This window comes from Clinocottus analis, unplaced genomic scaffold (genome assembly GCF_023055335.1).
Source record: "Clinocottus analis isolate CAN_PGR_092001 unplaced genomic scaffold, fCliAna1.0.p SCAF_13, whole genome shotgun sequence".
NCBI lineage: Eukaryota > Metazoa > Chordata > Actinopteri > Perciformes > Cottidae > Clinocottus > Clinocottus analis.
Genome location: NW_027175854.1, coordinates 12,417,501 through 12,441,707, shown reverse-complemented (window position 1 = coordinate 12,441,707; position 24,207 = coordinate 12,417,501). Strand labels below are relative to the sequence as shown.

The 24,207-nt window shown below is 40.0% G+C and overlaps 2 protein-coding genes across 5 annotated transcripts in view; both read right to left on the bottom strand.

Annotated features, from left to right (window-relative positions):
- nrg1 (neuregulin 1) overlaps window positions 1–12,638 on the bottom strand; it is a 39,403-nt gene extending 26,765 nt beyond the window's left edge. For all 3 annotated transcript variants that reach the window (XM_068574797.1, XM_068574798.1, XM_068574799.1), the window contains exon 1: window positions 11,300–12,638. In XM_068574797.1, the coding sequence (XP_068430898.1) occupies window positions 11,300–11,990 (691 nt within the window). In that variant the 5' untranslated portion in view covers window positions 11,991–12,638. The remainder of the gene's footprint in view (window positions 1–11,299) is intronic.
- Window positions 12,639–20,330: 7,692 nt separating this feature from the next.
- The window catches only part of slc38a9 (solute carrier family 38 member 9), a 27,002-nt gene continuing 23,125 nt past the window's right edge, over window positions 20,331–24,207 (bottom strand). For both annotated transcript variants that reach the window (XM_068574106.1, XM_068574105.1), the window contains exons 13-15: window positions 23,576–23,724; window positions 23,193–23,282; window positions 20,331–21,416 (exon numbers count right to left, since the gene is read on the bottom strand). In XM_068574106.1, coding sequence (XP_068430207.1) covers window positions 21,251–21,416; window positions 23,193–23,282; window positions 23,576–23,724 — 405 coding nt within the window. In that variant the 3' untranslated portion in view covers window positions 20,331–21,250. The remainder of the gene's footprint in view (window positions 21,417–23,192; window positions 23,283–23,575; window positions 23,725–24,207) is intronic.

Genomic DNA, 24,207 nt, shown 5'->3' with positions numbered 1-24,207 from the left:
TGATCTCGCCATTATTGTTTGTGCTGAACTACTGCTGGACAAGTGAGTCGCCCGGTGGCTCTTGGGATTGACCCACTTCATGACATGTAACTCCTGTATGGCCCTCCTCCACACAGAGGATGTCCATGAACACTCACCTGCCTGTCTGAGAAATGAACACCTCAAGGCAGGCGTATCCTACAATCCTAGACCCTAGTCAGGGGTTGTAGGATACGCCTACATGGGTAAATCTACAGATATAGTAAATGTATAGCGCTTTTCTAGTATTCCGACCACTCAAAGAACTTTCACACTACATGTCATCATTCACCCATTCATACACTGATGGCAGGGCCATGCAAGGTGCTATCAGTGACCTGCCCTTCGGGATTATCTACTCATTCATAATCCATTCATACTTGAAGGATTAAAGGACAACTCTGCTAAAAGTAGCAATACTGGGCTGTCGCCTACTAGCGTGGCTGCAGACCCAACAAAATCAAAGAGGCTCAGGGCAGTCTCATCAGATCCACCCAAAAAAAAATAGGGAAGGTTGATGCTTTGGTTCTCAAAGTTTCATCTGTCAGACAGTGTGGTCAACACTAGCTGGTCATTTCTCAAAGGACACACAGGCTTATACCATCACAATGTCAATGTATTGCTATCATGGGACTTGAATTTGTGTAGTATATGGCCCAATTCGAACTGTGAGGAAAGAGAAAGAGATGGTTTTCCATTAAAACAACATTTCTGCTTGCTATCACATTAGCAAAACAAGTGGGTGAACTCCATGCCTGATCATTGAGCCAGATGTGCTATGGCTCACTGATCTGGATGATTCGAGGGTTATTCTCCTCACTAATCCATCCTTCCTGCCTAAGAAAGTGCCTTCATCATATGTAAATCAGTTAGAGGCATTAATCTGAGGGAGCAGATGATTTCTGTCACCACTTTTGAGAGCCCATGGGAAATGCCAGGTCGCCAAGGCCTTCTTAGTCAGGCACAGGGAACCCTGTTTAATCCCTTTCTGGGCCTCAAACTGTGGGCCTCAAACTCTGGGATCTCGCACCATTAACAAGAGTGAGATATTTTGTATTGCTGCAAACTCTTTATAGCATGGAACATGGCTAACAAAGTTGACCCACTCCAGTAACTGTAGGGGCTACTTGAGGCTGTTTAATCACTTTTGACCCTTAAGGGCGATATACACTCTTGCAACTGCAACTGCGGCTAGCCACGCAGTTGCATCGACGGACTCGTTTTGGTTTATGGTTCCCATGCCTTTTCCATATGCCAGAACATAGGTGGCGCAACGACCGTTTGGAATCGACCTGCACACCGACGTTCACGGATATCTCCCTCCAGGAATTTACGGCCATCTGCGTGTCCTTATACTCCGTCAATATTATTATATAAATGTTCATATTTGCGAACCTCTTCAGCCAAATGTTCTTTAACGGGATCCATTGTTCGTGTTTCTGCTATGGCTTTTAAAATAGCAGTTATGTTATGTTGCTATTATACTATAAAAGCTGACATGCAAGACTCAGAAAGGATGTAGTTAGCAGACCAATCAGTCTTGCGGGCTGCGAACGGCTTGCGTAGCTTTGTCGAATAGTCAGAAATTTTGGGCGACACATGCAGAGGGCTCACGGGACTACACAAGAGGCCCTTGCGGGTCTTGCATGCTTGCTTCTCTGTGTAAAACCCGTGTATAAATGACCCTTTAGAGGCATGGTGGAAGCTATCAAGGATGCTTAGGTTGGGGATAATAGGTTGGCTGAAGGGCACTGCAGCCTCATCACTCAGTTCCTGAAAAGAGACTTTTGCCCCACAGCAGGGGGTTATCTATCCCAACTTGGGACCAAGGTCATGTTCTGGCAGCTCTACAACTTCAGTCCCTTGAATCGGTGATCATTAAATGGTCGCTTAAGATTGCGTTCCTCAGAGTAGTGATGTCAGCTAAGAAGATGGGGAAGACACAGGGTCTGTCAGCTGCTATTATTTCCTGCCAGGCAACACAGGAGTAATCTAGCATCTGATTTCAGGATTTCTGTGGAATGTGCTCTCAAACTTCCACCTTCATCAATCTCTGGAGTTGCAAACCGTGCGCCCTGCCCGAGGGTGAGGGGGATCAGGAAGGGGCACGAGTGTGCCCAATCAGAGCCCTGAAGGGCTTCATTTAGCAAACAGAGGAATTCAAAAAGACTGTCCCATTGTTTGTAAGCAAGCATACAAAGAGATGGGCACACCAGCACCAGTGGAAGCAAGGGTGCACGCTACATGAGGCTTAGCAACCTCCTGGGCCTTGTCACAGGACACCAACCTCTCTGAGATGTGTGCTGTCGCTACCTGGTCACGTCATCTACATTTGCAAGGTTGTATTGCTTGAATGTGGCTGCAGGCATCTCTTTAGGGGTAACATGTGCTGGGTGCCACTGCACAATAAGCGTCATATCCGCCATGCCCCAGTGCCTGTTGAACAATCTTACAACAATATTAGGGTTATGTTGGCCTAGCATAGCACAGGTCAGCTGAGTGGCTATCCATTCACACCCAACCTCGGCATCTTGCTGGGTTGGCCATGCTTTAGGCTGTGTCTGCACTGGAGCGTGGGGCAGGGCTATGTAGCATCTGAGATGTCACTAGCTAATAAATGAATGAATGTGTGAGTGTGTGTAATATATATATATATATATATATATATATATATATATATATATATATATATATATATATATAATATGTGTGTGTGTAATATATATATATATATATATATATATATATATATATATATATATATATATAGTGTATATTAGGGGTTTAGCACTCTGGTGGTGTGGACATCTCATTTAAATACCAGTTTTGGGGAGTTCTTGAGAAGCTGCATCCATCTCCTTGGTAAAAAAAATAGTAATAAATGGATCTATACGGCACTTTTTCTTGTCTTCTGACCACTCAGAGTGCTTTAACACTACATGACATCATTCACCCATTCTCACACTGATAAGAGGAGCTACAATGCAAGGTGCCACATCAGGATTATCAACCATTCATACATCGTAGGCACAGCTAGAGGAGCAATTTAGCGTTAAGTGTCTTGCTCAAGGACACATCGACATGGGCTAGCGAAGCCGGGAATCGAACCACCAATCCTCTGATTGAAGGATGACCCTGCTCCCCACTGAGCTTGCGTAAGGTGTCTTACTAAGTCCTACACTTATGAGAGATACAATACATTCTATCTCTCCAGGGCGATGCCGCTCGGAGGTAGTTTAAATCAATGTCAATCAGTAAATCCATGCACACCTTGGGTTAATAAGCCCACACATGGGCCAGATAGTAATTTGTCTTAAAGAAATATCTATGTCAATTGACCCAGTGCGGTCAGTCACGTACATATGGAATATGTAACTCTGAGGAGAGATTGTCACTTCACTCAGAGAACCAAGATTATTAAGATAGAACCAAGATTATACCCATCATTGTATTTGCTCAAGCTGCTCAAACCATAGCCGCTTTTTCCACCCTCATTATGCCTGATGGAGTATATTCATGTTGATTGCTCTGCTTAGTTTTTGCTTGTGAGTCAAAAACATTAAACCAGTGGGCAATGACACAGGTTTGGAGCTTAGCCACCAGTCCACTTCACTTCATTGCTGTCCAGGCTCTTTGGGCAGAGCTTAGTTAGAGGCTATTTGCAGGGCAATCAGTTTACTGCAGCGGATGGTGTTTCTTTCAAGTGTGGTCAAGGACAAACCATGATGCACTGCACCAGCAGAAAAATCTCTCTTCATGTTTAACTGGAATCACAGTTGTCTCAGTGGAAGTGAAAAAAGAATTCAGACAAAATAATGTGAATCAAACACTGTATTATATGTAAACATTATGTCAACACAACATAGTCCGACTTCAACTCGGTCAGTTGTAAATGTGATTTTAAAACCAAAAAGTTAACATCAGTTTACACTCTACATTTTGGCTGTTCACCTAGATTAAATTTTTAGATTAAAATTTTAAAAAATATATTTGACTGTCTGTTGCCAATTCAAAAAAGCTAGACGAATCATTCATTTCCATTTTCCCTACAGCGGCACCGCAGCAAACCCCTGTGCTGAAATTTAGTCATTCACATTTCCCAGCACTCTTTCTTTACATAACATTACATTTCATTTAGCTGACGCTTTTATCTAAAGGGACTTAAATTTTTGCTCTATACACCGTAGACACTGGATGACCTTTTCACAGTATAAGATACATTGTTTTCTGATTCTGTTTTCTGTTTCGTTCCTTTAATTTAGATCCTTTAGCTTATGTGAATGTATAATAAGAATTTTGTAATAATACTCTCTCATTACTTCCTGTACATGTTTCATGATAATCAAATTTTAATAGAAGGTAATTACAAGTCTTTATTGTAAATTAACCACTTCATCTCAAAATAGCCTCTGGCATTTGTCTCCACCTTTTGTTTGAATGTTTTAAAGGCGTGACATTACTTGGATGAACAACAATTCATCTTTTTACTAGAATGGTGAGATAAAGAGGTGCTTTTGTAGCTATCCTAACGACAGAGTGGGAACACTTTAGCCCAGATAATCCAGACTGGAAAAGTAGAATATACTGGTATCTTTTATGTTCTTTCAGTCTGACCTTGAAATGCAGTATACTATAGCACTCATATTTTGCTAATTGCTAATGATTTTTTAAAGCCTAAAGGCTTTATGTGTTTAAATCATCAACTTTTAAACGTACATGGGTGCATCCCAAGTCTCTAAATGGCCGTCTCCTCGCTCCTCGACTGAACCGGAAGTGGTTCTGCGCCGCCATATTGAAGGCCGTCCCAAAGCTCTTATTCAGCTCGGAGGAGCAAGGATCGATGAGGGAGGAAGGAAATCGGAGGAGCCATGATCGAGGAGCTCCGAGAGCAGACTTCCAGGAAGTGTTTTAACGCTGGACACCCCCCCTCACTGTTCCTCTGTTATTTGATTGGACGCTGCAGCTGAGCGGACTCATCGCTGGAGTTTCATACCAGAGTGAAGACGATCACAAAATAGTTACATATTTTAGTGTTTTCTTATTCACCATCTGGTTAAAATATGTGTTCATTCATTATAGGTCTGAACAAAAAAAGGACCACAAACTATTATCTTCAAAGATTTGATCTGTTGTTTCCCTCAATAATTTGTATTATGTATGTAATTAAAATCAGAGAGCTGGAGAGAGGAAACACATTTTACAAAATGTATGGTTATTTTATAATGTCACAATTAGACTTGTTTAACAGGTAACAGACTACAGAGAAAACATCTCCACTCTGACACTGATGATAACTGTGTCTTATTACTAGTTACTAGTTGTAGTTTAAAACTATTAATCAACTGAAAACATGCAACAATTTGTATCAATATTTAAGTGCAGTTTTATTGAAATTTTCGCTAAATCCGATCCAGAAAACAACTCCGCCGAGTTGCTGCAGTCATCAGAAACAGACGTCGCTTCACGTGACGCTTCAGAGAAAAGGACGTCTCATGTCTGTTAAAACATGTTTCCTCGCGTCTTCTCTCCTCGCTTGGTTTCCTTGCGTCTCTCCGTGCATCCCTGGTGGGCGGGACTAAGGAAGGGACGCAAGTGAGGGAAACAGGGATGCCATTTAGAGACTTGGGATGCACCCTTTATCTTAGCGAAAGGGACAGGTAGGCTTATCCGGTGATGACTAAATGGGGGTGAATGGGAAGGCTGGTGGCCAGGTGGTGTAGGACATGGAAATGAAAGCTTCATAGATAAACCGGAGGGGAAATAAGATTGGCTACTGGAAAGATCAAGGAGAACTTGAGACTCAGTGTGTCACCATGACACAAACACTATTGTTTTAGAGAGTGATCAAGTTCAACTTATCACCAGGCCCATGAGAACTGTCCCGCTAAGCTTTGCTCCTTGAAAGTTTCAAGTGTGTTTCACCTCTGACCCCGTAGCCAGCATCACTGATAAGTTTCAAGTTTCTCAACACTTTTTAATGTTGTTCAGTAAAATGCTTTGTTTCCTCCTCCAGCATTATGATTTATTGACATAATAATTAAGACAAAAATTGAATATACTGGACAAAAAAGTAAAATACAACCAAGGAAAGAATGGGATTGGCCTGAGGAAAGTAGATCTTCTGTAGCCTCTTGGTTCTCTGCAGTAAGCGCAACACTGATCTAACAATTCAAAGAGAACATTGTTTGAATGGCTCGAATCCTTAATGATTATATTTGACTTCTCAGCCCTCGCTTCTAAGAGGAAAAAAAGTGTTACGAGTAGGAGCATTTGACATGCTGTCTGGAGCTGGACCTGCAGAATGACTCCTGCACAGTACATTAGAATGCCCTTGAGTACTATGTTGATGAATTATGAATAGGATAAAAATGCTGAATGCATAGGTTATAAAAAATACTATTTCCGCAGACCAGTTGATCCTATCCAGTAGCTAGCACTATGATCAACATAAACCCTCACACAACAATGCACAATGCCTCGTGCACATTCTCATTCCCACTCATCTCATACTGGCGCTTCCAACTGGAATCTTGACCATGATACATTTCAGTATGCAGCATATTTTTGGCCACTTGGTGACAGAAGAAACAAGCTTTAACATTTAATAAATGATTACCAAAGTATTCATGGTGAATGGGTTCATAAACACGTGCCTGCTGGAAATCCGGCTGGTTAGACACAGCTGTGAAATCTGATCAATGAGGTAAAAGAGGCTAAAAAAGCTCCATAGAGCAGAGAGGAACAGCAGTATAGGACATTCTCTGTGGGTTGATCACTACGAGTGACACTGCTTATGAACATTACAGCAGCTTAAACTATCCATTAATCAGTAATATTGAAATATTCTTCCATCGGTAAACATCAACTCGAAGCCATTTTAAACATCACTCGGGAGTTCACAACCAGAGAAGTGTTTTTACAGAGATATGGGTCAGTGCAGCCGCCTTCTACAATCTTGTGTCAGAAATGAAATGATAAATCATTTATAATAATAATAATTTATACATAGTTTCATTCTCATTCACCAACACACATACTCTTACATCCATGTCAGTGGAGCTTCCACACACTGGCCTAAATAATGTGGTTAACTGGGGTTCAGTGTCTCGTACAAGAGATTTTACATGAACAAATGTCGCTCACAGCCTCACTGTCGGCGACGTATTTAATATTGAATGTTATCGTTAATGCCCATGGCCATTACAAATAGCGAGCCAACACATATTCTACACATATACAATTATCAACATCAATGCTAATTGCTAATTGTATGCCTTCATACTTAAGACAAGCTCAAATAATAAAATAAAAAATAAAACTGACAGAAAGTCAGGTGTCATGGCAGCAACAGTAAATACAATAAAACACAGGAGAGGTACAGGTATGAATACAGAACTAAACTAAGACACTAATTATAAAAATAGAGATAAAGTAAAACACTAAGCAGCTGAACCACAATATCTCCACTGAATCTATAAATGAGTGAATGTGTGAGTGAATGAAGTTATGTACAGACTGTTAATTAATATAAATGGGTTAAGTCCATCAAGAAAAAGTCTCACAATAAATAAATGTACATATAAGTATATTTATATAAATATATGAATAAATGATAATGCCTCTTATGTAACTGGCGTGTACTTCTATACTGCTACCATCCAAGGTGCCACCTGCTCCCCAGGACTCTAACTAGTCATATATACCTACTCATACACCGGGAGCACCGTGGACTACCGGAGCAGAGGATCAAACTGACGATACTCTGATTGAAGGACAACCCTGCTCTTCCATGGAGCCACAGTCAAATGTCTGCTTATGTCTGCTTCTTTTCTTTTCTTTTAAGTAAGGAGACACATTATTGTCTTCCAGTGGTGTTTTCTCTGCAGGTCTGAACACAATCCCAAAGTTATAGCTATTTCATAATTGAATTGTTATTCACAAATACACTACATGTATTACAATTATGTTTCCCTATCAGCTTATATTCAAGTTGCATAGCTCTTGTCTTTCTCTGTTGCTCGGCTTCCAGCCTGCAGCGCTGCTTCTAGTGCAGGTTTTTTAAGGAGATTTCTTGTCCAATCAGATTTCACCTCCTATGTCTCTATGGAAGCAGAGCGGCTTCAAGCTGGCCTTTGCAGATTAAAGTTCATGGGGATTTTGTCGTGATTGTCATAGTCATAATCTTTAGCTTGACATGCTGGGCATATTCTTTGAACTGCCAGCGCCTGCAAGATGGCCCGAGACATGTGATTCGTCAGTGGGCCACCGAACAGAAGACTAACTGGCTGCTAGCAGATATAACTCAATAGGAGTAAGAAGAGTTCAGGCTAAGATATAACAGAAGTTATGACATGTTTAGTGTTTTGCTTGTTTGGCTGAAAGAGGGGGAGAAAGGGACTTGATGGAAACACATTTCTCATGGAGGGTTATGCAGGTATAGCAGTGACGATCCATGGCGTCCATGAAGAGCACCAATAAACTGAACAACCACGTCATTGAACTGTTTGTTAACAAAGAGAGGTAGATGGACTTTGTCTTTATTAAGTGAACAGCATCGGGTAAGTGAAATGCTTTTCAGTGGTGGTTTAGGTCATCTTCAGGGAATTTGCACAGGCCATTTTTTTTTTATTGACGGGTTATGTTTCTAAATGTCTTTTTAGTTTTGTTGGTGTAAGCTGACAAAGAACAAGATAAGCTTCGTCATTGGGCCGTACTGAATATGTTTTTACATTTCACGCTTTGATTTTGGATGTTGAGTTTGTATTTGATTGGTTTCAGAGAGGAGATTATTCTACTATTCTGATCATGTTGGAAAATGTTGGCAATGCTGTTTTTAGTATGTTGCCCATCATCAGTGAGTGTTATTTGACTGGTTATCCTAGCTAACATATATACTATAATATATAATATACATATATACTATATATTCTTATGTGGCTACAGGTTTTATGGCTGAGTAAGATATTCCCAAAAATGTTTGTGATCACTAAAGGTATTGTTCTTCATCATTTGGAATGTCCCTTCCAAACTGCACTGCAGTCTAATCTGCTAGCTGTTCTGTTTGCCCGAGCAGTGTTCGTAACAAATACATTTGAATTGGATGGTTCAGCAGCTAACAATGTATGTCGAGTGCAAACGTTAAGTGTCAGCAGCGCATCATCGTGCATGCAGAAGACAGGAGTTCACATCTTATTACAACAGTTTATAATTATTACACACGCTTAACCTGCCCTCAAGGTGAGGTTTTCACAAACAAAATTGTTATTCAGTCTTTCACCAAAATGAACCCGTGAGGTCCAACCAATGTGGTGAGTGCTTTCCTTCCTCATAAAACTTTTGGAAAGACAAATCTTTGTCTTTAAAGTAAATATGTTGGTAATATGCCGCCCACGTCTATAATGCACTGTAAACATACGTGTAAAGCTGCTGACAGGACTGTATAGTTATAGTTATGAACACCATAAATATTCTGAATGTTGTATAACAATAACAATAACCCATGACAGACTATGTTATGATGACTTATAAGGTCTAGTATCATAATGCTTCATAATTATCTTAGTTCTAAAACATTATAATCTGATGCATTATAATCCCTCTTATACATTATAATATTAATACAAACTACTCTTAGTGGTGTAAGTGAAGTAATGAAATGTGAGGTATAGAAGCATTATAACAATTATTTAAATATAAAAAGAGTATTATGTATACAACTATGGGATTTATAGTACACTCTATCAAACACATATCAGTAAGTGAACAGCAATTATGAAGTATTATGCTAGTTGACCTAATAAGTCATTTAAAAATGCTGTGTGTAATATTAATAATGTGTTTTGATTATTGTTGTAAAGTAATATTTATCACTGCTTATAACTATAATTATACAGTGTTACAGGATATGCAGATTATGAGACACGTCTAAAATACATTATAGACACGAGTGTCACAGAAACTGTTACCTACTCGTTAATTCTTTTTTTCTTTGTCCTTGTTGGTGTATTATCATGATAAATAAGTGATTTATATTTTGTATCAAACATTTGAATCTGTCCATGTGTATATCTGAGATGTAATGGAGTACTTCCAAATGGTAGTCTACGAGACTAAATACATTTATAACTATTTTTCCAACTCTAGAAAATAAAGTTATGATGTTTTTGGTTTTACTCACTACGATAGTAACTATTAATTATTCATAAACATATTTTTTTACCAATGATTAAGACATTGGAAGTAAGGTGCCGAGTGAGAGAGCATCAATAGAGTTTGTTTATTAAACATTTTTCCAAGAGAACCGCCCACCCCATACCTAATAACATCATCATTTAATCCCCTTAATCCATCATCTATCTGTGGTGCTGATTAAGAAAGCAGTATACACCTTCACTGAGGCATTGGTTGGAGACTGACCCCCGTCCACTACTTTCATTTTAGTTAAGCTAACCCAGAAACAGTGTAACAGCACACGTCGATGTGTCTACAGCAGACATGTCAATGTGAAGAGCCACTGGCAGACAGACAATATTAGTGGGTTGTTTTTCCCTGCGGCGGATGGATGGAGGGGGCATCAATTAGCCTCCAGCAAGCTCTGACCTTGAAATGGAGCACAGACAGAAAACAGGAAGTCTCCCGGTACCACAGCCTGCAGTTCCAGTTTGTGTCCCTCATCATTTATTGATTTTCACTTTTTCATTCCATTGAAAATGTGCACAGACACATTTTAGGGATCTTTGTTATTCAATGTCTCCTACCAGCTAAGAAATTTAAAATAACACCTTACAATCTATTTCTTGTAATGAGCCACATCATGTGGTTTAATTTAATGGATCGATGATACTTTAAGAGGAAGGAGTGAATGTTTGAAATTATACATTCAACCACTGTATGGGTAATGTAGGTCTGAATAGAACTATTATGTCCTGCACGTCTGTCTGTGTAGCACAGTTTCAGAAGCTTAGTCATGGGCCTCTCTGCTACGCTCTGCAAGTCACAACGTGTCTGCTTTCAGGCAACGTCCTGACACTTCCTGGCCCAGTAAAAAGAACACACCATTTACAAACTCAGTGACAAAACAGACAAAACATTTGAATCCTTTTCATAAACACACTCAGCTCGTCTCAACAATGATGCAAATCACAGTCCAAGGTTATGTAGGACTCCAGTTTGTATCCCTATGCCCATAAATATATCCTATATCATGATGTTAGAGACTAGTTTTGAAACAGAGGGACATCCTGTCTGAAAGAGCTTTCACAATTGAGTGTTGGGTACTTACAGATTGTGGGGATGATGATGTCGTTTAATGCCTGTGTTGTCTGTGGGTGGGGAGTCTGTTTTGGGACGGCGGGACGTTCCGCGTTGTATTTCAGTGTAACAGAGGGATCAGACTGAGTCACTCGTGGAGACTGAGGCATGAACGGCCCTTGAGTAGATTTCTCTTCCATTAAAACACCAGGATGTCCTGGTGTAGTGGCGGTGGTCAAGGAGACAAAAGATGGAGTTGAATGAGGCATGGACATAGTTAGTCCCAGTGTGGGGGTAACTGATATTAAAATTGGGTCCTGTCCAATGCGTTTAGGATCTAAGTGTGTCGGTGGTTCATACTGAAAGATCTTATCCACAAAGACCCATTTGAGGCCAGCTGTGCAGAGGGCTAAACTCAGCAGACAGGCCAGGATAGGCAGAATGCAGATTTTCTCAGAGTGCAGGCAATTGTTAATCTGTTCCATCTCTATGCACACGCAGCAGGTCCCTGGCAAAGCCACTATTCCCAAAGCCCCCAGATGCTCCCCATCGCCATCGCCACCTCCCTCTGCGCCCTCCTCCCCACTTTCCCGGCCAGCTGCTTCTGTCTCCTCTGGTTTCTCCTCTGGGACTTGTCCAGTGTCCACAGTAGACCTTGTGGGGGAGACTGATCCAGGAGGGGGAGCTGGCCCAGAAGAGAAGTCCTCCATTCCCTCAGTCATCCTTTTCCAACTGCTGAATGAAGGATCTCTGGGTACCTCAGCTATTAACTCAGAGCATCACACAGTGGCTGTCTGCCACCAGTCTCCTCGAGTATGTTCTCCATCATGAGGCTGCAGAGTCAGAGCTGGGATTTTAGAGGAAGGTAAAAATGTGAGTTGAACCGTTTTAACAGTCTGGGAGGGACGTAGACAGCCTTCTGCGCAAGAGGGAAAAGAGCTCCTTGCTCATGCTCTCTCACAGAAAAGTCTAAAAATAGAACTGTCAAAATTGTCTGCAAAAATAAAAAAAGATTGCCAGAGAATTTCAATCCTTAAATGTCCGGCATGGTCTACGAGAGAGCAGCGGTGGAATAGTAGCACTCACTCACCTGAGCACTTGGGCAGAAGAGGCGGTGTGGATGTGATGGGCCAGCTGCAGTAGCTGTAGTGCAGAGGACGGGACGACAAGGCACTGCAGTGGCAGGAGGGACATGCGGTCTTGTCTGTGGAGCTCCAAGTAGCTGAAAGGCTGAATCATCAGGGAGCGGCAGGTGCCCTTCCTCTCAGCACAGCCACAGAAACAGATGAGTAAGGGGAAAGAGAGAGAAAGAGAATCATAGAGAGGGGGAGGGCTGCAGTAGCAGAGAAGGGCAGAGAAGACGGGATACTCCCCTTTTTCTTCTCTCACCCCTCCTCTCTCAGTCTTTCCTTCCCAAGTGGTGAGCAGGGCAGCCTTTGGCCTCCTCCCTCTCTGCCTCTCTTCCTGTCTGGCGGTGTCCGTGCTCTCTTTGCAGGCTGCTCCCAATCCCAGCACAAAGCATCCAGCTAAGCAAGTTCCTACTTGATCCAATTAGAGCGCATGTCAGCGAATCCCAGAGAGCCAAACTGTTGTAGCCACCCCCTCCAGTACCACTCCCCATTGATCATGCTGATACTGAAGGGTGTGTTTTTTGTCAAGGGGAAGGAGACATATGATCCACCCCAAGAGGATGCAGCCATTGTGTTCTACTCTTCTAAAGTATATACATTCATTAGTGTAATAACATAATAACACAGATGATAACAATGACGAAAAAGAATAGACAGACAGACAGACAGACAGACAGACAGACAGACACACACACACACACACACACACACACACACACACACACACACACACTCACATATTAGTAACACCTGTGCTTGACCTACTGTGCTAAGTCAAAATGTCTGCTATGAACCCAGCCTATAGTATTCAAGATGGTTTCAACTAAGCACATGGGCATGTAAAAAGGTAGAAATAAATAGTATATGTGCCATGGATTTGTTATAACTCTCAATACTCGATTATCACTGCTGGGAGGACATTTTGGGAGTGCAAAAATGTATATTTATTTTTTTATTATTTTTATATTCTGTATACCAAGAAATTGCTAAAAATAACAAAACTACAAATCAGCCCAGGCATTTTAACTGTTAAAACATAACATGAAAATATAAACACACAAAATATATGTAACTCAGTCATACTAAAACATTTATTTTGGTATCCAATTTTATCAGACATACATAGTAAACTGTGGATATTGATCGCAAAACTAACACTTCCTTTAATAGCATGCAAGTGTGACAGAAAGCCCCTCGACCGCCAATAAACTATTAACTGCCCAACCCCCCACTACGTGGGCTAATAGGCTAGCAGGACAATCCAAAGTCTCCTTGAGGAGTCAGGGCTTAAACAAGATGAAGACAGTCACAAAGGTCAGGACACCGTCACACTGAACACTGACACCGCTGTGACCCTTTCCCATCCACGGATAGAATTAATACCAGTAATGGTATCTGAGGGAGAGGACTTCCTGTCAGGCCCTGAATTAGGGACCTGTATTGATTATCTTCTCAGCATTTTCATCCTGTAGGAAGGCTTAAACAGTGACAGAAGAAATAGATCACTAAATAAATGAGCATGAAAAATTAAACAATGAATAAATAAATAGATCAAGTCACAAAATAAATATATAAACAATAAAGTGTTTATTCATTTGTGTATTTCCAGATTTATTTATTGACACATGTATTAGTGTTAGTATTAGCATAGTATAATCTCCCCTGGCTCTCATTGGCCTTCCCAAGTGTTGTCTGCGTTGGAAAAGAATAATTTCTCAAAGAAATTTCAGTGTGCATCCCATAATACTACATTAGGAGTAGAATGAACATTGACAAAAATAATAATACACACTTATGGAATGAAATTAATGAACACAAAAATATTTAATATTTGCTTTTTACTTTATATTGTCCATTGCTTTCTGCAACAACAACAACAACAACAACAACAAAAAGTAATCATACTCATTAACCAATTTTCCCAAGTCCTAATGGACCCTGAGTTTAAGAGAAATCACTTACCACAAGAACAAACAAAGCACATGTACTAATGTTCATGCTAAAACAGCGGGACATGGCACGCAAAAAAAGTGGAAGTATTCAAATACAAAATTAAATTCAGTTTATTTTATATAGCCCAAAATCGCAAATACAAAATTTGCCTTAGAGGGCTTTACAATCTGAACACATATCATCACTGTACCGAGATCTCACATCGAATCAGGAAAAACTCCCCCAGATAAAGATAATAAAAACCCTTTCACAAGAAAAAAAGGGAAGAAAACTGAGGAAGAGCAACAGAGGAGGATCCCTCTCCCTGGATGGAAAGAAGCAAGAGATGTCATGTGACCAGAATAAATAACGTAACGGAGTTACAGCACATTCAATGAATATGACAGAAATTATTCATATAAGGAGTGGCAGGCATGGACCACGATCCAAATAACCACAATCCATGTCAGTAGAAGAAAGTAGAGAGTAGGCGCATCAGCATAGCCATGGCAAGGGGCAGGACCAGTTCCAGACACAGCTACGATCCATGGTGGGGGACAGGACCAGCTGCAGACAGTCGTGATCCATCGCAGCAGGTAGAACCGGTTCCAGACAGCCACAATCTATGGAAACTGCATGTGAAGAAGCACAGAGGCTCCCGGAAAGAAGTAGTTAGTAATGTGCGTTGAAGAGACAATGATTTATCCAGAAGAAGAGAAAGAACAGGAAAGGAGGAGAGGAGGAGCTCAGTGTATCCTAAAATGCCCCCCAGCAGTCTCGGCCTATCCCAGCATATCTAGAGGCTGGACCAGGGCAAACCTGAGCCAGCCCTAACTATCAGAGCTATCAAAGAGAAAAGTCCGAAGTCTACTCTTAAAGGAAGTGACTTTGTCTGCTCCCCAGACTGAAAGTGGAAGCTTATTCCACAGAAGAGGGGCTTAATAACTGAATCCTCCAGCCCTCAATCTACCTTTTAAGACTCTTGGAACCACAAGTAACCCTGTATTCAGTGAGTGCAACTCTCTAGTAGGGTAATATGGCACTATGAGCTCCTTAAGATATGACGGCGCATCACCAGTTAAGGCGGTGGTCATCGAGGCTTCATCATTTACATATACAAACTGAAATTGATTTGATAAATAGGACTTAAACCAGCTGAATGCGGTACCTTTAATACCAATTGACTGGTCTAGTCTCTGTAATAAGATGTCATGGTCAATGGTGTCGAATGCAGCACGAAGGTTTAACAAGTCAAGTACCAGAGATAAGTCCCCTATCTGATGCAACTAGCAGATCATTAGTAGTTGTCACTAGTGCTGTTTCTGTGCTATGGTGCTTTCTAAATCCTGACTGAAACTCCTCAAATAAACCATTGTTATGTAAAAAGCCTTCTCCAGTATCACAGAGAGGAATGGAAGGTTAGAGATAGGTCTATAGTTAGCCAACGTCTCTAAATTGAGAGTGGGCTTCTTAAAAAGAGGTTTAATTACACCCACTTTAAAAGACTGTGGTACATAACCCGTTAATAAAGACCCATCAATAATATCTACTAGAGAGACACTAATTAAAGGTAAAACTTAAGCAGCCTCGTCGGAATATGGTCGAGGAGACAGCATTTGGAAGTAGAAACATTTGAAGACAATTGGACAATCCATCCAGACACACATCAGGGCACAGCTGCCACCATGTCCACCCCACTTGAGGGTGTTCGATCATAAGTCCAAAGGGGCAGTCAGGTGTGAACATTACATTACATTTATTTAGCTACCGCTTTTATCCAAAAATAACTACAATAAGTGCATCCCAAAAAGTGCAAGAATCATGAAAGTCCATCAACTTCGTTAAATATGCTTATCTACATAAAATACTGTAATTAGAGACAATAAGAGATTGGAAAAGAGTTTCTTTACTTTTTATTTTATAAACCAAGGTGCAGAACGGTTTTTCAGTCTGCAAGGACAGATGATTTGAGGATTTGAGGTGTGGATGAGCGGTGTAGTGTGAGAGAACTGGCTGCATTCTGGATAAGCTTCAGAGGTCAGATGTCACATGTAGCAGGAATTTGCTGTTGACAATGAAGGACAGTTGGTCATCCTCTGTCACACCCAGATTCTTTGTAGTCTGAGTTGGGGAGTAAATAATAAGTGGAGAGGTCACGTATAGGATGGCAGTTCAGTCTTGGTCTTGATTGGGCTGGGCTTCAGGCGGTGTGCAGACATCTACCTCGCAGACATACTCAAGCTAACTGTAGTGTAATTATATATATATATATATATATATATATATATATATATATATATATATATATATATATATATATATATATCAGCAAGACAAGCAGAAATTCACTTCAAACAGGGGAAACGAGCTGTGGTGGGAAAAGCCATGTGAGTGTATACCAGAGCCAAATTGGTGTAAAAAAAAGAAGAGGGGACCCAGAACTGAACCCTGAGGAATCCCAGTTGTGAGACTCCATGTTTCAGATTCACCTTCTCTCCAGGTTACAATGTGAATTTGAAGAGGGATGTGAACAGGGAGAGTGCAGAGCCTGAGACTTACAGTTCTTGGAGGATGGAGAGAAGAATTTGGTGGTTCACCATGTCTAATACCAGGATGATGATGGAGAGGGGAAGCTGCTCTAGGTGTAGTCAAGAAGGTTTTTCTGGTGTAGGTATATGTCGAGAGATGGGTGAAGACAGCATGTTCAGGTGTTTGAGGAAGAAATGGAAGAAAACAGAAAGATCTGTAATTATTTAACTTCATTAAAAGGGGTTAACTGTGTGTTCAATGTGTTTAGAGTATATGTAGAGAAAGCAACCAGTTTACTTTGTATGAGGAAAGCACAAATCAATTTTAATCAAAGACAAAAAATGCAGACTTAGAAAGGCTGAGAAAGCTTTGTGGAAAAGGCACACTATAAACAATAAATGTAAGTTTCGAAGTTAACTTAAAATCCTCCTCAACGTATTTTGCACATCACCCTTCCACAGTGTGTTATTGTATCGCAAGTTGCCCTACTAATTACATTGGGATATTGCCACAAGATCAATGCGCTCATCACAACTAAGGTTGGGTTTACTAGTCTGTGATCATTTAAAGGGGTACTGCACACTCAAACATATAATTTGGAGCCGTAAACTAAATTAAATGACTGTACTGTGATACTGTTCAGATACTCGACCAGTCAAATGGACCTACCTTTTCGCGGATGTCAAGATCTATAATTATTGCCATCCCAAATTCAGGAATGATTACTAATTGGATTTGATGTCTTTAAGCCAATTAGCATTCCACATTATCTAAAGTGCACTGCAATAGAAGCACAGCCACTTTTTAGCAAACATGGCAAGCTGTGAGACAAAGAGTGTTTAAGGAACATACAGTTAAAGTACATAATTTGTGTTTGAACTGTGTTTAAAATAAACATGAGGTTTTACACTACATATACAGTACATATCAATATGTTATAAACAAGATGTATAGTTTTAACTCAAAATCTTTTCCAAAACACTAATCCATTGGAATGGACATCTAAATACAGCTTTAATGTATTTGAAAGTTCATTGATTTTCCAATGATACAATCAGTGTATAATGATCAATATAATTGATTATGTAAAAAAAAAAAATCAACACAGGAGGCTGTGATGGCGAGGGCCCTGGGACACAGGATGCTGTCCAGATTGAAAAGACTTGTGAGGTAAATTTGTGATTTGGCTATAAAAATAAATTTAAAAATATAATTGAGGTTGATACCAAATAAAATGTTTTAAATCATCATTTTAGTTGTTCATGAAAAGAAAGTGTTAAATAAATGCCATTTAACACTATTTATTACCATTTTTATATTTACATTTCTTACCAAATTTCTTGATCAAATTCACAACATTTTAATTTTAAATTAATGTTACCCCCCTCTACCACTTACCTATACAAAGCAAGTTGTGTTCCTTCTGATTATTTGACAAACTGTTGATTCTCCAGAAGTGTCTCTTTCTGCACAGCTCCATGTTCAGAGCCTCAGCATGGCTGTCCAGCCTTGTCGACAAGGACATGACCAAAACATGTGTGTCATGCTTGCTGTTGACATGTGACATCAATTCAGTTATCTGTGGTACCGGAATACACTTTTTTAAGGTTTGGCAATGGATGCGGTGGACAGCCTTAAATTGCATCAGTTTGAGACTGGAACAAGATGTATTGTCACTCTCTCTAATTAATGCATCATCCCAGTCATTATAATCTTTCCAATCTTTTTTTTTTATTTGTTCAAGACAACCCTCTGGGAGAATTTAGGATATAAACCGTCACCCTGGCCTCTAATAATATGGAAAAGAAAATTGGACATGCTCAGGTTTTTGCCAGTGACAAGTACACCAAACACAAATGCAAACACCACTGTCCCCACCTCAAACATTATTTACTGTTAGTCATCATGCTTTAGCATCAAACATAATGAGCCTGAACTTCTGTGTGGAGCCGAGACGTGTTGACACAACAAACACACTCACAAAAAGGTCCTGACCTCATTTAAGCCTGAAGCCTCAAATGAGGCCCTAAAAAAGGGTTACTCATTGCAGTTGAATTAGGTGCAGAGTGTGGGTCAGAGTGCTTTCCCAGAAGCCAGAGCTATGTGGTTTTGTATTTGGCTTCAAGTGGGATGTGAGAAACAACCATAGTTACATGCCCATTGACACATCTTGAACCAACCAGTTGCCAGCAGGTTGTGCATCTCATCCAACTTACATTTAGCAGCTCCAGAGATCATTGTCAATGAAGGACTCTTCGAGAGCGCAATGTCCTCATTCCCTGCTACATGAACCCTTGCATGTTTTTGCAGTGCAAATGTAGCTCAACGGGGTTACTGGCTATGATGAACGGCAGGATTTCCATTTGCTCATTCCGTTTCAGGCTTTTCCAGGCAAAAGGCACAAGTGGTTGATCCTCTGCTTAAGGTATACCTGAAACAAAGCCCTAATATCCCACTTAGTGCCACAGGGTACTCTCTGAACCTCAAGAGCTCCCCCAAGCAGTGATGGACCAAGAGCTGGACCTGCAGTGTGCTGGCCATAGAGGTAGAGTCCCTGGTACACAAAAAGACTAGTTAAACACTTGCCACTGTTTTATTTTATTCTATATTAATCGGTTAAGTCTTAAAATCAGGGTTGTTATTAAGTTATTTTTATGGTGTACAGTGACTAACTAAATAATATACATACAGGTCAAATTATCAAGTTATTTATAAATTAAATATTTATTAAACACTATAACTAAAAACAAATACTGAGAGAATATTTAAGTCAACGATTAATTCAACAAAATTAAGGGAATAAATAAAGAATGAGTACAATGAATAACAAACCACATTTAAATGAATAGGATTGCATGTGGTAGAATCAGTGACTCACATCATTGATTACCAATTGAAGAGAGGTCAACAGATGGCCACTCTCCCTAGAACTAAACATATAGTGCATATTACTTTGCATCAAAATGTGATTTCCTTAAACTTATTTAATTCACAACTAGGTGTCTCTTAGTTTCTTTTCTGCTCCTCAGAAATATAGATACTTGTAAAATGAGAAAGATACGGCCATACAGAGTCCTTAGAGGAGTCTTATACTTCAAACTGATATGTCACGATTGAGCCCCAATTGTTGTTTCTTATCTGCTGTGATTTTTTTCAGGCATATGGTAACAATTAGTTGGACTTCAGGGTCCAAAGAGCAGTTCCTGAAATAAGTTTTTCAGTTAAGATATGTTTTGTCATTATTGTTATCACATTTTGCTGCAGCAGCCATAATAGTCACTTTACTGCCATCTACCGGAGGGCCCTTGGACCTACCTGCACCTTCATGTGACACGCAGCAGCGCAGCAAAACAACAATTAACAGTACAAATAAATAAAAAGATTGTGTTTTTTTAACAAATGATGATATGACACAGATGCAGGTATTAAGATAAAATTGCAGGTATTAAGATTAAAAAAATGAACTGAGCGTTGCAAAGTCCAAAAGTCAACATTTATTGAAAAACAAATAGATTTAATCATTTTCAAAAAATCACATTTTTTTTATAACAAAATATTCTGCTTAAATCCATATTTATTGGTCTTTAGCCTTTCAGCAACATTATCACTGCTTTTAAAAGGTAATTTGCGCTCCTTCTTATACGTCAGTATTATAGGTATATCTGTGCATATTCCCCCAACTACACTGAAATTAGGCCTTCCCTTTTTATATTTTTTGGCATTGCGTCTGTTTTTTGATTTGCAATCTATATATTTGCGCTTCCCAACTTTGTACAGCAGCTGTTGCAGAGCAATCTCCCTTGGGATGAATAAAGCTCCATCTTGTCTCATCTTATAATTTGATTAAGAACAGGAAACTATACTTTCTCCTCTTGTTTTGTTTTTTTACGCATATATTCCCTTTGTGTATCCTATCATTAGTTGAATATAACAGACAGTGTTTGGACAATTGCCATAATAAATAAACACTGCTCATAAAAAATATGCACACAAAACACAACAGTAAACATAATCACAAAGTTAGTAATATGATTTCCCGGTCTCAGCACAACTTAACTATGCGATCATAAAATCCAGTTGTAAAGCAGTAAACCAGTTTGTGTAACAAATGTAAACCTACAATAAAAAACAATTTGTGAACGCAACATTGGCATTATCTTTAAAGTTGATATGATGAACTCGTCAGCAAACAGTTCCTCATTTCCAAAACCCGGAAACAGAGCAACATGAGCATTCATTTGGAGCGGTGTCTGTCTGCCTGACGAATGTATGAATTCATCAATGAAATTATGCACGCCATTATTACTATACATTCTATATTTCCCATCTGAGAGCTCAATCACATATTTTCATCTTGCTTCTAAATATTTAAGAGCGTCTGAGTCTGACATCTACATGAAGAACTGAGCCAGCAGGTTGGCAATGCCCAGCAGGATCAGGAAACTGTGGAAGAGGGCTGAGGGCCACCGGAGAGTGCCCTGCCTTCTCAGGGAGATCATGTGGACTAAGGAAGGGAAGACAAACACTAAAGCCAAGCCACATGTTGCTCCAGAAAACCTGCACAGGAAGACAGAGTTGAAATCAGTACAGAGCATTTAGTTAAGTTTCGCAACTGTCTGCTTGTGCGTTCAACTGATGACTTTGTATCTAAATGACAAAATTGCCAATCTGTAAAGTAGAATGAGTTTCATTCAGCAGCAATGTGGCTTTAACAGCAGCAAGATCGCACTAAAGGCAAAGAATGCTATTTTAAAAGAGACAGCAGCTAATTATGTGTTGCTGACCAGCTGACAAAACATCTACAGCCCAAGCCAATATCAGCAAGAAAATAAAAGTTAGCATGCGTAAGAGGATTGAACGACAGGATAAATTACACTAATAACAATAAATAAATCACTTTTGGTGTGATCATAGACTGTGTATAAAAAGTCAGTCTGTGGACTGCTGTTTTAAAGCCTTGAGTTCGGCATTTGCCATGTTGTCGTTTTGCAACCAGCGAGCTGAACTGACCATATTTGGATTGTGGAGGAGTGAGGTATAGACGAGACCTGTCAATCACAGTAAGCCTGCCTTAAAATCATACCCTGCTTAATTGCTTTTTTGACTCTAAATGAACCATAATTTACCAAATGTATGAACTTTATTTTGTTTTGAAACTAGGATTGAGACCATAAACTCTTTACAATGTTTACTGAAGTAGTAATGAATCAAGTAAGAAGTAGTATTTTATTAGACCCCAATAGAGGCAAAGGAGTCGCCCCCTGATGGCCAGTACAGAAAAGGCAGGTTAAATGCTCGTCCTTATTGGCTTTACTTTTCAGGCCCAGAGGTTGATGCCTTGTGCCGCCCAGCTCTATGTCACCCAGTATGTGACGCTATAACCGTGTCCAGTTATGTCTCGCTGCATGATAAAGGACCTCTTGTGGTTTCAGTGATGCATACTCTCTCTAAAAACGTTTTAGAACCCGTTTCATACAGCCATGCCTGCTGACTCCTCGCAATTTTTTTTTTAAATGTCTAAAACAAAGACTTGGAGCTAATTGTTTGGACTGGGGTTAACCAGTTGTTGGTTGTATTCGTTCAATAGAGCAGTGGTGTTTTCAGACAGAGCTGGGAGAGATCTGCACTCTGCAGAGTACATTTTTTAAATTATAAATGTTGACTGAAGGCAGCAGTTCAGTATCTTGCCAAAGGATAGTTTGATATTAAGACTGGAGGAGACATTGATTCAGTAAATGTCTTTGCTATTAGTTGCCTTGCATTGTTGTATAACTTAATGATGCTAGCTAACTAGTGTTGTTGCTGTGTATGCGTCATGGTTAGTCCCACTAAGCTGCTGAAAACATACTGTGTTGTTAGGTCTGAGAAAGAATCATGCCTTACGAACTAGGTAAAAAGTAAAAAGAAATACATGGCTGGTAATTTAATCAAGTTCTTATCAATACATTTCATCATTAAATATTAATTTATTTTATTGTTTTGCCTTTTGTTATTTTATGATCCATCGGACCTTCTATGTCTGTAATTTAAAGGCGATTCATGTGCATGCTTTCGTAGCCTCACCGACAGGCAGTATTGACGACGTGCCGACTTGAGCCTGACGTGAAAGCACGTATTGTTATGTAGTTTTGTTCTCAACGAGCAGCGGGTGCTGCCGCAAGCCGCTCCGCCTCACAAATTTCTCACAGGCGGTTAGTCTCAGCGCTGCAGTCTCCGCGTCCAAATTGAAAATGAATTGCGCATGCACAAAGCTCCTGACCCCGCAATCTGATACACTATTAACACTTTAAGTCAGTATCTCTTCTGAATGTTTACTCTTTTTTTCAAACATACCTGATGATGGATCCAATATTGGGATAAAACTTGGCCATCAGGACTCCAGCTCCAACAATTAAGATGTTCAGTGCCAGAACGTGGAAGAAACTAAAGAGACACAATGTGAAAACCTTTGATATGTTGAGACTACTACAAAGGAGCCTGAAAAAACTGATAGCAAGCTCATCTGTAATTAGTGTAATTCCAACAAACTGCAGGTTTATGAAAGCAAAATGTAATATATTCAGGCATTTGTTTCATTTTGTTATTGTCATCCTGCAGTTGACATTTTACAAAGGCATTCTTGTAAAAAAAAAAAAAAAAAAAAGAGCAGTTATCATAAACAATCTGCTCCCACAGGAATAACAAGAACTTTAAATGATAATGTCCTTAAATGCTACCTCGGATAATGGTTGCCAAAGATTTGGCCCATGACCTGGACTCGCACCAAGTATCCCAGCAGGGGGTAGACTGTGATCATCTGGAACAACAGGCAGCTCCGAGCCACAAACACCATCACATCACTGGTAGGAAAGTTATCCAAGAAATTCTGTAGGAAAGAAGAACGCAGTGGAGCGTTTGCAATGTGTGGTTTGTTTGACAAATCTGTATGGAAGCTACAGTACATAATAATAATAATGATAAATATGACAAAACAGAGCCAGACTGCAATGGATCATCAGGTCTGCGGAGAGAACCATTGGTTCCAGTCAGTCCAGATGGATCCAGAAGTGCATCCACAACACACAGGTAGAAAATTAGACTTGGTAATTAAGAGAAAATCAATAAAAACATTTGTTCCACTATTAATATTAGAAATGTATGCGTTTAACATTGAACTGTGCAAACTTTCACGTAAGTCAGACTCATGGTTTTTCTTCCTTCTGACCACTCAAAGTGCTGTAACACTACAGGTCATTAACCCTTTCACACAGCCTGTGGGAGGAAGGGGTTGCGGAGTGTCTTGTGGAGCTGGGGATTGCACCACCGAACCTCTTATTGAAGGACGACCCACCCTACCACTGAGCCAAAA